At 35.5% G+C, this 18639-nt stretch overlaps 1 protein-coding gene across 1 annotated transcript in view; it reads left to right on the top strand.

The window, feature by feature from the left end:
• Window positions 1-18639, top strand: part of HMCN1 (hemicentin 1) — a 461695-nt gene that overhangs the window by 389652 nt on the left and 53404 nt on the right. Inside the window, exons 81-89 of the mRNA XM_011934184.1 lie at window positions 918-1187; window positions 3584-3774; window positions 6013-6226; window positions 8155-8289; window positions 8661-8851; window positions 10475-10556; window positions 14421-14690; window positions 15255-15425; window positions 15559-15729. Coding sequence (XP_011789574.1) covers window positions 918-1187; window positions 3584-3774; window positions 6013-6226; window positions 8155-8289; window positions 8661-8851; window positions 10475-10556; window positions 14421-14690; window positions 15255-15425; window positions 15559-15729 — 1695 coding nt within the window. The remainder of the gene's footprint in view (window positions 1-917; window positions 1188-3583; window positions 3775-6012; window positions 6227-8154; window positions 8290-8660; window positions 8852-10474; window positions 10557-14420; window positions 14691-15254; window positions 15426-15558; window positions 15730-18639) is intronic.

Consider the following 18639-nt stretch of genomic DNA (forward strand, 5'->3'; position numbering starts at 1 on the left):
ACCTAAATAATTCATCTCTGTTTTCAATTCAAAGATGGTTGTAACAATGTCTACCAAATATTTATATATCTAAAATGATTATGCTGCTGTTCCCCCATAGTTCTCAACATTCTTAGTTTGTATTATCCTACTGGTTTTTCTATCACTTTTATGAAGAAAGTTTAGTGTATTTTATTTTTTTGGCCATTGTTTGTATAAGAAAACACAGGCATCTAATCCTATTTTGAACTTCTATGAACCTCTATTTGATACTTCATTTCATTATATAGGTAAAACTCTTCCCACTTATTTGGAAACCTATGAAAGGGTTCATAATAAGGATTTTCTTTCCAAGTGTTTACAATAGGCTAATCACCACTTAGCTATTAGCCTGGATATTCTATTGAGTTGTAATGCATCACTATAAAGAAGCATGTGACATAACTGAATAATCATATTATTTATAGCAACAAAATTATTTGGTTGAATTTGTGCTTGCCATTACATTTGTATTTGCAAGGAGACAGTCTATTCAGAGCAGTTAATTTTTTTCCAAAATATTTTCCAAAACTTGGTGTTCATTTTGGAAGTTTAAATACCTAAAGTGAATCACATAATTTATGTAAGTTAAAGAAAATACTTTTGTTGATACAGCTTAAATTTTCTAGACATGCAAGCCCTCATGACTACATGTTTATCTCCTCATCTAAAATCGACTATCATGTAACATTTATTTGTTAGCTAGGGACTAGTTTTCTGAAGTGTGCCCAGTTACTTTTTTGTTCCCATGAAAAAGTGTAGTGCTCCTTTTCTAATGATATGGTGAAGTCAGGATTTTGTTTCTTATCAATGTTTGCTAGAGCAGTACTGTAGTATGTAATTTGTGCACTCACGCTTCTAAGATGAACTTTGAACTTTATATTTTTTGTATCTTTTAGTTCCTCCAGTCATTAGCCCTCATCTAAAGGAATATGTTATTGCTGTGGACAAGCCCATCACGTTACCGTGTGAAGCAGATGGCATCCCACCACCTGACATTACATGGCATAAAGATGGGCGTGCAATTGTGGAATCTATCCGCCAGCGCGTCCTCAGCTCTGGCTCTCTGCAAATAGCATTTGCCCAGTCTGGTGATGCTGGTCATTACACCTGCATGGCAGCCAATGTAGCAGGATCAAGCAGCACAAGCACCAAGCTCACCGTCCATGGTAGGTTGTTTAACATGAATTATTTCTGTCTGCTGCACTACCATGGCAAAGATAAAAGGCTACCAAGAGCAAATCTGATAGAAATCAAAAACCCTTAAACTCAGTAATCCAAAGTGTGTGTTGGGGGCGGGGGGTGGGCTGTGGTATGTAGGTACACTTCAGATCTGTTTTCTGTGGACTGTGTTTATGTGTGTTTGTGTACATAGGTGTGTGAGAGAGACAGATTTTGTTAATATTGCCAGGATTTTTAATGTGTTGCTGGTACCCTCACATATTGTGATTAGTTGACTTATGAGGAGTCCGTTTGTGTTTTGTGACTTTTCTGCTTTACTTTTCAAGCTTCAAGTCATCTCGGTTCAAAACGAATCACCATATGACCTACATTGTATGACTTGACCCTAATGAGAATTAGGAGATCTATTTGATTCATTATATTAAAGTGGCAAAATATTTACCTATACATTTTTATAACAGAAAAATATCTTTCCTTTGTATTAAGACAACAAAATATTGAAAAATCAGCATTGAAATATTTTTAGTTTTTATTGTATATTTTGACTAAGGATAGGATCCATGTTAATATCAGTGGTAGGAAACAATAGCAGATTAAACTGCTTCCAACCTCTCTTTTCAGAGGTAATTATTATAATGAGGAGTTTCTGCTTTTTCATTTTTCAGAAATTTGTGAAAGCTGTTTTATTTTTCAAGTGCATTTTAATTTTCTGTAACTTCAGAATAACAGAGACAATTTTGAGTGGAAACATTTTTGGTTGAATAATTTAGCCAAAATTAAAAATCACCATTTATGAGTTTTCTAAATAAATCCCCTGCTTTCAGTTAACATAATTAATCAATATACACTATCCATTTGCCTTCAAATAAATAATACTCCTTCTTTTCAAGTGTCTGTAGAAAATTTACCAAAATTGACCTAAACAAAAACATTGTTAATAAGTTTCAAAAAGATAGACCATAATTTCTACCCACCATGCAATAAAGCTAGAAATTTGTAATGAACTTTCAATGCCAAAACCCCAAACCCAGATGACTTTAAAAACACTCTTCCAGCCAAAAAGTAGGTCAAAGAATAATTTTCTGTTTTCAGATTATTTAGAAAATAAAGACATGACATATCAAAATGTACAGTGTGTGCTCAAAGCTAAAATCAACACAAAGTCCTAGCCATAATTCTTTCATTTTGAAAAAGAAAGAACTGAAGTAAATCTACTAATGCTGCAACTTTGTATCCCCTAACAAAAGACAAATAGCGACCCAAGGAAATCAGGATAAAGAAGATAATGAAAATAGAGCATGAATTAATTAAAAATGAATATGATGCACCATTGAGCAAAATCAATTTTTGTGTTTTCCAAATTATGTTTATATCTATTATTATATAATGTTTGTATATTTAATCATATCATAAAAGATAAAAACTATTTTAATTGAAAGCAGTTAATTTAACTGAAAGCAGCTAATTAAAGTTTATATAGCAATTTTATTTTTGCTAAGGTCAACTGTTCTCCTGTCACTCTTTAAAATGTCATTAAGATAGGTCCACTTCTCACTGATTTGTTTGAATGATTCCACATTCATTGTTTTGGGAAGGGAGTGTATTTTTTCTTTTGAGCCAAGAATTCTCAGTACTTTTTGTCTTTTCTTTAGAAGTAACTATCTTAGTTCTAAGTCCAGTCGAGTATTTTTTATTACACTAAAATATTCGGTTCATCTCTATATTGCCTAAATTCTAGTTAAAAAAAATTTGAGTCACAGGAAGTATTTGGTACTATAATGTACCAAATGTGCAGAGTTATGAAGTCACTATGAAAATTGCCTGACGGTATAAAAACTGAATTAAATGTCTTGATCTGGTTTACTTGTATTCATTGTAACATTTAAAATACTGCAATAAGTATTTTTTTTCTACAGCACTTTGTGATATTCAATATTGGGTGTCTTATAGTGTTTTCTGGTGACTATTATTAGTTCATCCTCACAATGTATCTCTGAGACAAATATAGCAGTTATACAACCATAGAAGCATTTTTTGGTTTTGTTGTTGGTTTGTTTTACTTCACTGCAATAAACAGAAGTAACTCAAAGACGGAAACGTCAGGAAGCCAAATAAAATATAAAGATCTTCCACCCAGTTCTGTCGTTTGCTCAGAAACTGAATGTAAATATATTCAGTAAGTTCAAATACATTAGGATTCTTGCTAGCACCAAAAATACTGATTTCTTTCATAGCAGGAAGCAAATCAATATCGTAATATTTCATTTTTAGTATTTCTAGCAAAGTTACCATGAAGAGAGTTTTTTGTGTGTTAATTTTTATTGTGAATAAAGACATTATTGAACTCAGCTTCCTGGATGACTCTTTTTTAAACTCTTCATAGTACCACCCAGGATCAGACGCACAGAAGGACACTACACGGTCAATGAGAATTCACAAGCCATTCTTCCATGCGTAGCTGACGGAATCCCCACACCAGCAATTAACTGGAAAAAAGACAATGTTCTTTTAGCTAACTTGTTAGGAAAATACACTGCTGAACCATATGGAGAACTCATTTTAGAAAACGTTGTGGTAAGTTTAATGGATATGAACAGATACGTTAAGCCAGATTATAAATTTGCTGTCATACTTTTAATAATTTAGCATGGAAGTATATTCTTTAATAATTAAAAATATATATTCTTATAAAATCAGGTCACAAAATTAATTTCACACATATTTCATTTTATGTCCCTTGAATAATATTTAACAGATGATAGGAACTCACAAATGCCCTCCTTCTAAAATTATGTTTGTGGAAATATGTGTTTATCAGGAAAAATTTTAAGTACCATTGCTATATTCTCTGCTCTTAACCTTACAGGGCAATGATAAGTATCTAGAGTAAATAACTTTCAATTCTTTAGTACTTCAAGGGGAAAAAATGTTAAACATTTTTTTAAAAAGGAAAAAAGTCTATGTGTCTCAATGCAATCAGAAGCAGTCATTAATAGTCAACATAAGTATTTATGTATATTCATATTTGAATATTCCTATTCAAATAGTCAACAAATATGTATCGAACACCTTCTCTGCAACTAGCACTGGTTTAGGCACTGGGAATACATCAGCGAACAAAAGAATCAAAGATCTTTGCCCTCATGGAGTTTATACGTACAGGAAGGAGACAATAAAAATGAAAAATAATAATGTCAGAAGAAAATAAGTCAGAAGAAAAAAAAATGGCATGAAAAATAAGAAAGGGGTAAAGGGTTTCAGGAGTTGGAGCAGTGAAGATAACAGTTGTAAATAGGGTAGTCAGAGTAAGTTCTCTCTGGGAAGGTGACATTTGAGCCAAACTTGAAGGAAGTGAATTAGCCAAGCAAATATGTGGAGGAGCAGACCAGGGGAAAAAAAAAATAGGTAGAGCAAAGCACTTGAGGTGGAAACACGTCCAGTGTATTTGAAAAACAGGAAGCCAGTGAAAGCAAAACAAAGAATGAAAGGAGAAAGACGTCAGTGATAAATGGAGGCCAAATCATGTCAGGTCTTACAGGTCATTGTACAATTTTACCTTTTACTCTAAGTCAGAATCCACTGCAGGTTTCTGAGCAGATTTTTATATGCCTTACATTTTTAAAGGGTTATGTTGGCTGTTGTGGTGAGAATCAGAGGTAGGGAGACAAGGACAGGAGTAGTGAGACCTCTTGGGAAGACTGTCTGGAGGCAGATGAGAAATGATAGAACTCAAAGCAGGATGTTAGCAGAGAAGAGGCAAGAAGTAAGATTCTGCATATACTTTGAAGCTAGCATTTTCTGACAGATTGCAAGTAGGGTGTGAGGAAAAAAAAAATAAGAATGACTCAAATGTTTGAGACTAAAGGCATGAACAATTGGAAGGGTGAAATAGCCATCAGCTGCAATGGTGAAGGCTACAGGCAGTACAAGAAGGGGCCGTTGGAAGGAATTGGGAGCTCAGTTTTGGGGCATGAGTGTGAGACGTATCTTAGGCATCAGAGCAAAGAGTTAGAATAAGAAGTTCAACAGACTTTGAGTTTGTAAGAAAGTATCAGTATTTGGGTTGGAGATGCTGATAGTCATCAGCATAAAGTTTATATTTAAAGCCATAGCACTGTATGAGATCACCAAAAAAATGAGTACAGATAGATACAGAAGAAAAGAGGACCAGAGGCTGAGCCTTCTCACATGCCAACATTAAGATGTTAATGTTGAGGAGAAGCCCCCAAAAAAGTTGGAGAAGCAACCAGTGAGACAGGAGGGAAGCTAGGAAAGCATAGTGTCCTGAAAGCCATGTAAAGGTGGTTTCAGATAGAAAGGACTCGTAATTGTGTCAGGTGCTACAAATGCATCAAGAAAGATGAGTCATGAGAGCTGGTCATTGAATTTAGCAAGTGAAGCCTCAGAATTGTAGGTAATAGTGCCCTTTCTCTTACCATTTCCTCTGATAGTTTTGGTGGTCTTTGATAGCACCTTACTCAGAGAGCCAACTGTGCTGTCAAGATGCTGTCAGCTTTTGGGATTATTTGCTCTTTATTTGTGCAATGCAGAGCAGCTATACACTTGATATCCAGTAAACCACAGAATCTACAGTTTTCTGAAATCTTACCACTGTAGAATGATTATGGGCTTGTAGTTAAACTTCCATACATTTTAAATTATGTTATGCAAAAGCTAACCTGATGGTTAAAAGATGGAGATTTAAATTGTCTTTGGATAAGAGAGTTTCTTGAGGGCCTAGCTATGCAACTTGATGTATTTTATGTACTATGATGGATGATTATGAAATTTTAAATGCTACTTTTATTTTAGCTGGAGGATTCTGGCTTCTATACCTGTGTTGCTAACAATGCTGCAGGTGAAGATACACACACTGTCAGCCTGACTGTACATGTTCTCCCCACTTTTACTGAACTTCCTGGAGACGTGTCATTAAATAAAGGAGAACAGCTACGATTAAGCTGTAAAGCTACTGGTATTCCATTGCCCAAATTAACATGGACCTTCAATAACAATATTATCCCAGGTTGGTCATTTAATTCTCAAGAAGTGAATAAATACACCTATGTAGAACTCTAGACCAAACTCTGTTTCCTCCAGCTGTGAAAATTAATTGAAAAGTAACAAGAATTGATTGCTTTAAATTCTGTAAAATGCGTGTCTCTGCTTGGATTTTACCCTCTACCCAATATATATGTTTTGTTCCTTCTTTTGGAAGTGTAAGTTGATCATAGGGACATATATTGCAGGTTATAAGTAGATTTTTTAACCTAAATATAATTCCCCCTACCCCATGAGAAGGCAGTATGTTTATATAGGCGCCTAAACTTATCACAGCTGGACCCCCCTGCATCACTGATCAATGGATTAAGATGGCCACTCTTGGAGTCCTGAAGATTCACTTAAGGTTACAGAGAAGAATTCTACTTCTGTTTGCCTCAACCTCTATAATAGTGTAGATTAATTTATGTGGAAAATTTCTAGTCACTGTGTATACTACAAGTTAAGGTCATGTCTGGAACCCAGGAGTACCCGTCCCTGGGTGAACAAATATCTATTTATTTGTTAGACTTTGTCATCAGTATAAAGACTTTGTCAGTACTGAGAAATTCTCCTATCCCAAAATTGAGTTCTGAAGTATTACACTATTAGCATTTACTAGGTGTCTTGCTAGAAAAGTAGTAATAAGCTTGAGGGTTTTTTTTTTTTTTTTTTTTTTTTTTTTTTTGAGACGGAGTCTCGCCCTGTCGCCCAGGCTGAAGTACAGTGGCGCGATCTCCGCTCACTGCAAGCTCCGCCTCCCGGGTTTACGCCATTCTCCTGCCTCAGCCTCCCGAGTAACTGGGACTACAGGCGCCCGCCACATCGCCCGGCTAGTTTTTTGTATTTTTTTTAGTAGAGACGGAGTTTCACCGTGTTAGCCAGGATGGTCTCGATCTCCTGACCTCGTGATCCACCCGTCTCGGCCTCCCAAAGTGCTGGGATTACAGGCTTGAGCCACCGCGCCCGGCCAAGGGTTTTTTTTTTTTTCTATTATAAAGAGTTATGTTAATGACTGGAATTTATCAGCTGCATTACCTTAATAACAACAATACATCTCACTAAGAAAAAACAAACACTAAACAATCTAATCAATATTGTTTTCTGAAAGTGCAGTAATGTAAATGTACTTTTAAAGCTTAAATTTCCACTTAATATTCAGCAGTAAAAGATTTTTTTTAAAAAACTTGAATGGGGAGAGCATGCAAGGTAAACATGCGTATTTAGATATGGACTGGTTTAGTCAGAATTTTATTTAGTCTTAGTTGTTTTAGGATTAGCATATTTACCTTATATTTTCTTCTAAATGTTACACATTATGTTATAAATATTACTATCATAAATTTTTAATATCTGCCTTTGTAAATATTTATATAATCACCATTTATGATTTACAGAGAAGTTTAAATTATTACAAATCTGACTATGTTGTTGTTATTACCTAACTAGCATATGTTTTCATAATTTTCCCCTTTGACCTGCCAAGTCAGTTGAATTATAAGGTGAAAAGGTTTTCATGTGTTTGATGTAAATTGTTTGGGAGGGAAAGTGGTAGTGAGATAAATGAAATGGAAAATGTAATATTTCTGAATGAAATATTTTTGAAACTCAGACTATGAGCCAGCTTTAAGCAATACATTTAGATGAAAGGTTTACTTTAAGCCTAATTTTTAAAAGATGTTTGTTTTCATTCTCTTTTCCTGTTCCTTCTGTTGTTTTTTGTTCTTCAAACAAGTGTCTATAGACATAGTAAATAACTCAGATGAAGAAATCTGTGGAAAAGGCTCTCTTCTCCAATGTCATCTCTTTGGTTCAATTGTTGACCAACTCATAAATCTAATGTGCAAAATACGGAGCTGTCGTGAAATTTTTCCTAGGTTCCTGAGAGGCATTTGTGTTTCTTGTTTCCCTTAGCCCACTTTGACAGTGTAAATGGACACAGTGAACTTGTTATTGAAAGAGTGTCAAAAGAGGATTCAGGTACTTACGTGTGCACCGCAGAGAACAGCGTTGGCTTTGTGAAGGCAGTTGGGTTTGTTTATGTGAAAGGTAGGTAAAAGCACTGCATTTTTAATTTATAATGCATTCATAATGAATGGCTCAGGTTTTGCTTCTTAGTTTTTAATCCACTCAGTCCTATTTCACAGATGTACAAATTCATGAGGAAAAAATTATGAGCATTCAACTCAAAAGTAGATAAGAAGTGAAGAGATCATTTCACACAAAGTGGAATCATTCCCTTAGAATATTGAAGTTGACAAAATTATCTGGTGATTTAGCAAGATTTGATTCTGGAAAATTCATGAGGTTTTAAGGTGGCTTTACTCCCCTCTTTACTAAATTATTTTTCCAAATAGATCAAAAATCACAAATTATCAGCACTTACTTTTACATTGTACCTGTCTTATGTTATTTTCCAGAACCTCCAGTCTTCAAAGGTGATTATCCTTCTAACTGGATTGAACCACTTGGTGGGAATGCAATCCTGAATTGTGAGGTGAATGGAGACCCCACCCCAACCATCCAGTGGAATAGAAAGGGAGTGGATATTGAAATCAGCCACAGAATCCGGAAACTGGGCAATGGTTCCCTGGCCATCTATGGCACTGTTGTAAGTCACACTGGAATGAATGGTGCACCTTTAAACCCCCACAGCCAATACCCCTCTGTAAGTGCCATAGATAGGAAAAATTTCTCTTACATTCCTGTTTAAATCATAAAATCTGAATCAAATAACTTCTTTTAAAAAACTGAAACAAGGATTGAAATAGATATTTTAGCCCTTTCAAATAAGTGCAGTGGGATAATTTGGCTGCCTTGTTCCTTATCATTGACTTACTAATTAACATTTGGAGATAACTTCCTCAGATCTGTTTTAGGACAAGGAAATTGAAGAATTACAAACACAGTTACATATAGAGTAGATTTCATAGTAAGCTGATAACTATGTTAGGCTTTTCCAAAGTTCAGTAATTCAGAAAATGAGTGGTGCTTTTGGTTATTATTCTAATTTTGGGCTCAAATTACCCCAAAGTGAAATATTTTATCCCAAAATGTTTAAACTAGAATACACATGAATTTGTTAAATCACATTTGGTGAGACCACTTATGTGCTGTCATTGTTTAAGTAATTGAAATAATTAAAATATACCATCTAATTACCCAATCCAGTGGACCAGTCTCAGTCTTTTAGTCTCATTGATTTTACTTCAACATTAGATGTCATTTGTTGATTGTTCCTTCTATTATGAATTTCTACCTTATGTGCCATAATACTAATACAGCTCAGCCTTCTTCATTACCACTTTTCCCTTTTTCCTCTATTACTATTTCTGAAGTCCTTGGTACTTCTAATACCAATGTTAATACTAACTTTTTTCATCATGCAATCTAAGATTCCTAAAACTGTAGTATCACCAATGCTGAAACTCTTCCAAGTTCCATTTCCAGCTGTTGACTAGGAACTTCTGTTTGGATAATACACTGAAACCTCAAATTAAACATCTAAACCAACATTTATTTTTCCTTCTCCCAATCTACTACCTGCAAATCAGCTCCCCTTTATTGACTTACTGTTTGTTAAGGAGACCTGAATTCTTCCATTCACAAGACCTTCAGCGAAATCTGTGCCTCTAGTCACCAAATTGAAATTTATTTAGTGTAGTCCTACATAAATTTACACACAGACACATACATATGTGTATATAATGTCACCTACAGTCTGTGATTTATTATTATAAGTAAATTAGTTTTTCACTTTCTCTCCTAAACTTCAAACTCCCTAGACAGAGGTCCAGCTGAATGTAGTTTTAATAATCCCCATTAGAAAGGACTCAATATTTGTTAATTTGTCCTGATTATTTTAATGCTTTTTAAGATATCTATAAGTATAGTATTAGTATTTTTCTTTAATAAAATAACTCCAGATAGATGATCAGAAAATAATGTAATTTTTGCTTTGGTTTCTTACCAGTTAGTATTCCTGGAGATCAATGATAGGCTATTTTGAGAAAGTTTAGGCTTGGAATTTGTTTTCTCCCCTAGCCCTCCTCTTTCTCTTCCTCTTCCTTCCTCCTTTAAATCTATTTAAGAGGTTAGACATATGTAGGTTTTCTAATTTCCATTAAAATTCCTTCTCAAAAATGAAATTTCAAATAAACTAGCATGTGGTGAAAAAAGTGATGCCCTGCTCTGGAGGCTCATATTTTTGTAAAAATGCTGCTTGTTTCCATAGAATGAAGATGCCGGTGACTATACATGTGTAGCTACCAATGAAGCTGGGGTGGTGGAGCGCAGTATGAGTCTGACTCTGCAAAGTAAGTTGCTTAATGAAACTAATTAAACACTTGATTTAGAAAATATTACCTAATAAAGAATGTTTATTTTCTTTAACTCTATAGCAAGTTCATTAGTGGTAGCTCTCAGAGTGTGTCTAATTTAGTTTGCTGCTGCTGATGGAGCAGTTGTCATCAAATATAGAACTGATAACACAGAGATATTTTTCTGTATTTTATCTAACATATGTAGTATAAGATTGCAATTGATTGGTGGCAGAGCTTTTTTATTACAACACATTCAATGGGGTGCCCCTTCTTACAATTCACCACAGTTATTCCAACATGCTTAAAAAGATTGCCATTTATGGCATTTTAAGATATTTATTAAAAATAAAGACTACTGTAAAGGAGCTCAAAAGTGCTCCAGTTTGATGGCTGTACTCTTTCATGAAATAACTAAACGTTCTGGGTGAGATCCTCATGCTCATCAGGAAGCCCTTTAGTAAGAGTCATTGGAAAACAGAGTATCCATAATTGGATAAACATAGAATACTCCAATGGCCCACTGGAGAGTTTACAGAACCACTTAAGGGGCTGACCCTAAGACAATGTCATTGGGTTGAGAATTTAAGCAAGAACTTCAAGTCATTTTGTGACTAGGCTCAGTATTTAACAGGATGAGTTTACATTTTCTTCATCACTATTGAGAGATGCTCTAGATTAGTTAGCTGTTTGCCAAACTAAATAATTCTGTAAGACATCGAATAGATGATAATATCTAATACAATGTTTCACTAAAGAACATGTCTATCAAATGATAACATGGGATGTCATTAGGAAAAAATAGCGTTCTATGTTCAAACAATTCTGAGAAAAAATGAATTAAACAGAGTTCTTTTATTTATTAAATATATAAAGAACAGTTACTATGTGCTCAGCCCTCCTTAGGCATACCAAATTTCTTTACTGCAAATTTTCTAGAAATGTTAATATGTTGATGTGAATTATGGCCCAACAAAGGGAGAATATAATATGCCACATTTCCCAAATAAATGTTGAGTGAATGTAGGTAGGACACTACACAATAGCACTGACCCAGTGTAAGAAAAGCTACATGAGAGCAGCTCATCTGCACATACTGACAATAAATTCATTTTAGTAAGTGAGGCATATTAAGTAGTCAAAAATATAATTTGGTTCAAATTAGGATTAAAGTACCAGAAGCTATATTATTATTTAAAGTATTCGTAATTATTATGTGAATGATGGAATGAATTCAATCGAAGTATGTACATGTGGAATTTTATTGTATTAATTTATAGCTTTATATGCAATTGGGAATGTTCAAATATGGTATCTAAATTAAAGTTCTGAGTTTTTTTGATACTTTGGCCATTTTGATATGAGCAGACAAGCTTATTTAGTCACGTTGTCACTTAGTGTGGAGGGATAAACCTGAAGTATTTACTTTATGCAGCAACAGTTTATTGAATGCATAATGTAATCCGGAAACTAGGAGAGAAATAAAGGCACTGGCCCTGAAAGTTTCTGGAGTGAGGTTAATAAAAACGTCAGTTAGAAGGCCATTGTGTAGGGTGATGAGCATAAGTCACAATAATGCTTTACATGACACTTGCTAAGAGAGTCAAACCTCAGGTGAAGTAATTACTTTTTTAAAAGACAACATGTCACTGATACCTTTGCAGAAAAAACTAACGTGTTAATATCACAACAAAACACATTTTTATTCTATTTTTATCTTATTTGTATTCTATTTATTCTAGATACACTTCTCAGTCTACAGTATGCAGCCACCACCTTGAATTATCAGATATTATCACTCACTGAACAAATCATTCCACCTTTCAGTTCAATGTCACTAAAACACCGCTCTCATCCCACCATGATCCTTCTCAAGAATGTATATGCTGCCCCCTTTGCTTTCTTATTTAAATGAAAACCTTTCTTATTTTAAGATTTGAACCAATGTTTAAAACCTGTATGCTGTTACTCTTCAGGGTGAACCATCCTTTCTATTCGTTCATTGTTTTGAAAAAGTAAAAGAGCTAAATCCATCTCCATGTTGTGTCTTTCTCTGCAAGTGTTCTCCCCTCTCCTCTCTGTTCAAATAACCTTACTTACTTATTTTTGAAAATCCAGTTCAAGTCTCTTCTTCCCAATGAAGTCTGTCATATTCTATCTTTCTTGGGACTGTAGACCAATATAGACAAACATTCTGCCAGCAGTTGCATGCAGTTCCTTTTACAATCTTTCCAAGGGCTTTACTGGAACCACTGTCATTCACTGTAGACACTGTTAACATCTCCCTCCTTCCTTTTTGGTTACCAGAATATCCTTTTTCTCCTGATTTTCTTCCTACCTCAGTGATTGGTTCTGAGTATCATTTATAAGCTTGTCTTCTGTCCATCTCTTAAATAATGCTGTTGCAAGTGTTTCTGTCTTTGGCCCTCTTCTCATTTTAGACACTCTTCTGAAGCAATCTTATTCACTCTTCACTATTACCAGAATACCATTTTTCTCCTGATTTTCTTCCTACCTCAGTGATTGGTTCTGAGTATCATTTATAAGCTTGCTTCTGTCCATCTCTTAAATGATGCTGTTGCAATTGTTTCTGTCTTTGGCCTTCTTCTCATTTTAGACTCTCTTCTGAAACAATCTTATTCACTATGAAAGACTCACACATATATATTTCTTGCTCATCTTTATTCTGAGCTCTAGATATGAATATCCCTGTTACGTAGACATCTCTATATGAATGTCTTACAGATACCTCAAGTTCAATAGTCATAAATGGATGCAAATTATCATTCCTTACTCCCTATCCACAAATCTGTTCTTCTGGTGTGTGCTATTGCATTGCCCAAATATACCATATTCTCCAAATCAAAACCCTGTAGTCATCAGTTCTTCCCTTTAACCCATACCAGTCCGTAACAAAGTTCTATCATTTCTTTCTTAATAATTCTTGGATATGTCTTCCTTTTCCTCTCCATTTCCAGTGGCATGCTTTTGTTTGATATATTGTTACTGTTGTTTATGCTCCCATGTTAGTACACATTAATTCTATAGGTATGCTATAGCACAAGTCTATCTTATCAGTGGTCCTATGAGCTCCTTGAGACTAGAAAGAATATCTTTTCTCTATATACTCTTAGCACCCAGCACAATGCTGGCAAATAGCAGACTTTCAGTACGTGTTTACTGAATAAATGAATGATGGCCAGTGATAAAAGAATGAGTTAATTAGCCAGGCGTGGTGGCGGGCGCCTGTAGTCCCAGCTACTCGGGAGGCTGAGGCAACAGAATTGCTTGAACCCCGGAGGCAGAGGTTGCAGGGAGTCAAGATCATGCCACTGCACTCCAGCCTAGGTGACAAAGGGAGACTCTGGCTAAAAAAGAAAAAAAAAAAAGAGTTAATGACTCTTTACCTCAAAAATGATCAAAAGAAAAAAGTGAATATTCACCATATAAAACACAGACAAAAGTAACAATAGTAACTAAGAGTACTGTATGCAAAAGTTGTAGTCACATCCTCTTGTTGAGTCTAACAGGAATCCTCTGAAGTAGGCACCATTTTTAAGGACACGGGGTTTAGAGAGGCAGTAAGGAGCAGACACAGAATTTGAATCCGGGAAACATAACTCTAGAGCCCATGCTCTAGGCTAATCTGCTCAGGAATTTTAAATTTTTGACATTTACTAAATAAAAAAGAATTATGAAAATTGTATCAACGGCAATTATAATCTACAATCTTAGTTGGGAAGCAACAGTGTTTTATAAACAAATCAACCACTCTTTTCAAAATAATGTTACTGTATAATACATGATAAAAAATGTTATAACTCCACAACAACTGAGACACTATGTGCTTTTTTTCCGTAGGTCCTCCTATTATCACTCTTGAGCCAGTGGAAACTGTTATTAATGCTGGTGGCAAAGTCATATTGAATTGTCAGGCAACTGGAGAGCCTCAACCAACCATTACATGGTCCCGTCAAGGGCACTCTATTTCCTGGGATGACCGGGTTAACGTGTTGTCCAACAACTCATTATATATTGCTGATGCTCAGAAAGACGATACCTCTGAATTTGAATGTGTTGCTCGAAACTTAATGGGTTCTGTCCTTGTCAGAGTGCCAGTCATAGTCCAGGGTGAGTGTGATCAGAGGAAGATTCATAGTAAACAGTACCTGGGGTGACTCAAATCATGGAAATTATTAAGCACTTTAGTCCAAGTCGCCTGTCACCTTAAGATACTTTTAGGTGATGGGGAGAGGACAAAATCATCAAAATTTACAGATTGAAGGGCCTAAACCAATACATATTTTAAAGCTTTAAAATGTCAAAGTTTTAATTTAAAATCCCAAACTAAATTTCTGATTCACAACTAAGTCAAATCTAGTCTCAGAAATCAATGTATATGTTTTTGCTTTAAAGAATGACTTATGTCCAAAAGGTAAGCAGTTTGTAAACTCGTTGGTCTCTAACTCTTCCAGCAGCCATGTGCAAGTGAGTGAGGATGAGATCTGAGAAGAAACTCTAGCTAACAGAAGTTCTTCCCTGTTGGATTTTAATTTTACCTTAAAGGAGAGATTTCATAAGCTATTTCTCAACAACTATATATTTAGCTCTGTAACCAGCGCATATCTTAAATGAAATCTCCTTTACAATATTTTATTTGCAAAGCTAAGACAAAGGACAATGTTTTACTTGCAGTTCATGGTGGATTTTCCCAGTGGTCTGCATGGAGAGCCTGCAGTGTCACCTGTGGAAAAGGCATCCAAAAGAGGAGTCGTCTGTGCAACCAGCCCCTTCCAGCCAATGGTGGGAAGCCCTGCCAAGGTTCAGATTTGGAAATGCGAAACTGTCAAAATAAGCCATGTCCAGGTACATCTCCTTATTTAACTGATAGGCATGTGTTTAATAGACCTTCATTTCTGTTTTTTACCTATGGATTGCCCCAGTGTGAGTACTCCCGATTGAAATATACCTCATGGTGTAATGGTTCACCTTTGTATAGTGGATGGTAGCTGGTCGGAATGGAGTCCTTGGGAAGAATGCACAAGGAGCTGTGGACGTGGCAACCGAACCAGGACCAGGACTTGCAATAATCCATCAGCTCAGCATGGTGGGTGGCCATGTGAAGGGAATGCTGCGGAAATAATTATGTGCAACATTAGGCCTTGCCCAGGTGAGAACCCACCAATAATACTAGGATAAACAAAACTTTTCTATCTTAACTCCTAGGAAAAAATTACATTTGCCTTTTCTTCTTCATTGTAAAAAGATGTTATGGCCTCTACCCTTGAGAATATGTTCATTCACTATATTCTTAGTTCTCTTTCATGGAGAAACTTGTAAAAGTATGGCATTCATTGATATTAAGCAAAATACCTGCTTTAATTGAACATGAAGAAAAGGTCCAAACTGGAGTGTATTTCTCACTCATGTAAAGAAAACGTAAGTATTTACAAGGTCATAAAGTAACATCTAATCCAGCCATCCATTTTGAGGTGAGGAAAATGAACCCTAGAGAGGTAAAAGACTCGCCCAGAAACACACAACTGGTGAGGGGTAAATGCTAATCGCTGTCATTCACTAAATACTTACCATACAATAGGAACCATGCTAAGTGCTTTATATTGTTAATATTGCATATTGTTATTGATTTTGTGTTTTAGCACTCTTTCCGAGTAAATTAACAAATCAAACAAGTCTAAGTAGAAAACTTTTCAGGTGTAATTGAATCCAAGGATTTGGAGAGTGCTTTTACTAGCATGTTTTCCATCTCTCATCTCTGTTTTCCTCTCTTTGGCTTTATTCTCTATTAAACTCTTTTCATGCGGTAGAAACAATGACTGCTGACAGCTACTGGCTCACAGGGGCCATATAATCTAAGTGAGGCCTCAGAGAAAAAGAGGTCCCTTGTCTCTCAGAATTCCTATCAGTCTCTGGGAAGGAACCCTGTTTGCTTTTGTTCGGGTCAGATGCTTACCCCTGAACTCAAGTGAGTCCACCAGGGTATTCTAATAGCCAGCTTGGGTGAACTGTCTACCTAGTGTAAAGAGGGGCAGAGAAAGAAATCATGCAAAGTAGAGGAGCTGTTCATTTATTTATTCATTCATCCAACAAATATTTATTGAGCTCTTACTTTGTCATCAAGACACTGTTCTAGTTGCTAGAGTTAAAATAATAAACAGTATCATTCCAGTTTTGATCAGCATACCCAAAAAACTCGGAGACTTGAAATGATGGAGTACAACTTGGAGAGATAATCTTAGCTGGAATGTCAGAAAAATAAATAGTGACAAACCAAAGCAGGACAGGTATTCACTACATTGGGTATTGCATCCTATTGTGCAGAGGAGGAAAGATTTAGAAAATAATGTTCAGTGATTCACTAAGGACAGATAGCTAATAAAAAGTGAATCAAAGTTTTGAACTCAGGTTGATCTAATTACCAAGCTTATTTAAATTGTAGGTATCTGGATTTGCAATTCGGAACTTTGATTACATTACAAAAACGAAGTATTGTCCTGAAATCTTAAAATAAATGAGAAGCCATTTATTTTAGTCTTAAAGAATTTAAAAGCTGGTTGTAATAACATTATGTTCTAAACTTAAAAGAGCAGGAAATACTTGATTCAGCAATTTTGTGTAATTTGTCATCTATAATAACTATAGAATAACTAAATGATATTTGTAAATATCCTAAAATAAAAACCAGTCTTTTCTCTTCATGTTGAGTAACTCTTTGCTTACTACTGTCTGTCTGCTTACTTGCTGTTGTTTTGTTCACTATTTTATTGGCTTGTATTTTTTTAAAAGGCGTTCTCTAGTTATTTCCCCAGCCCCTAAACCAATTGAATTTAGCTATTTTTTGAGCACAGTGTCGGTGGTGTCCTAGAGCCATTCAATGAAAGCATGTATTTCTTCCCGATAAGAGCATGTATGAAAATTTAGTGATGCCATATTGGTAGGTAAGTATCAGCTGTAGTCGGAGTATCTATACCACAAAAATTAGCGATGCTACAAGTTTTCCTTCTCACCCCTAGAGAGCTGGTTGTTAAACATTTCTCAGCTCACCACTGCAAAATGGACGCCAGCCTAAGATAGCCTTTCTCATCTGGGAGGTACGTGATTTTCTCAGAGGCAGAAGATACTTGCTTTTGGTACAATTCATTTCTAACAATGTTGAATTTACAAAAGAGTTGCAAGAAGAGTACAAATAATTTCTATATAACACTATCTAGGTGAAATTTTGTGTATTTCCTGAAACAAGGACATTCTCTTTCATGAACATAGTACAGTGATCAAAATTGGGAAATTTAATATTGATACTACTGTTATCTCATTTCATTATCTAATCCACAGGCCATATTCGGATTTTGCCAGTTGTCCCAGTAATATCATTTATAACTCTTTTATCCCGCATTCCAAGATGCGATCCAGGATCACACTTGTACTTATTTGTTGTGTCCCATTAGTCTCTTTTAATTGGAAAATTTTCTCAGTCTTTTTCTTTCATGAACTTGAGATATTTTTTTAATTATACTTTAAGTGCTAGGGTACATGTGCACAACATGCAGCTTTGTTACATATGTATACATGAGCCATGTTGTTGTGCTGCACCCACTAACTCATCATTTATGTTAGGTATATCTCCTAATGCTATCTCTCCCCCTTCCCCACAATAGGACCCGGTGTGTGATGTTCCCCTTCCTGTGTCCAAGTGATCTCATTGTTCAATTCCCACCTATGAGTGATAACATGTGGTATTTGGTTTTCTATTCTCGAGATAGTTTGCTGAGAATAATGGTTTCCAGCTGCATCCATGTACCTACAAAGGACACAAACTCATCCTTTTTTATGGCTGCATAGTATTCCATGGTGTGTATGGGCCACATTTCTTAATCCAGTCTGTCACTGATGGACATTTGGGTTGATTGCAAGTCTGTGCTATTGTGAATAGTGCCGCAATAAACATACGTGTGCATGTGTCTTTATAGCAGCATGACTTATAATCCCTTGGGTATATCCCCAGTAATGGTATGGCTGGATCAAATGGTATTTCTAGTTCTAGATCTTTGAGGAATTGCCA

This window comes from Colobus angolensis, unplaced genomic scaffold (assembly GCF_000951035.1).
Source record: "Colobus angolensis palliatus isolate OR3802 unplaced genomic scaffold, Cang.pa_1.0 Scaffold132, whole genome shotgun sequence".
Classification (NCBI taxonomy): domain Eukaryota; kingdom Metazoa; phylum Chordata; class Mammalia; order Primates; family Cercopithecidae; genus Colobus; species Colobus angolensis.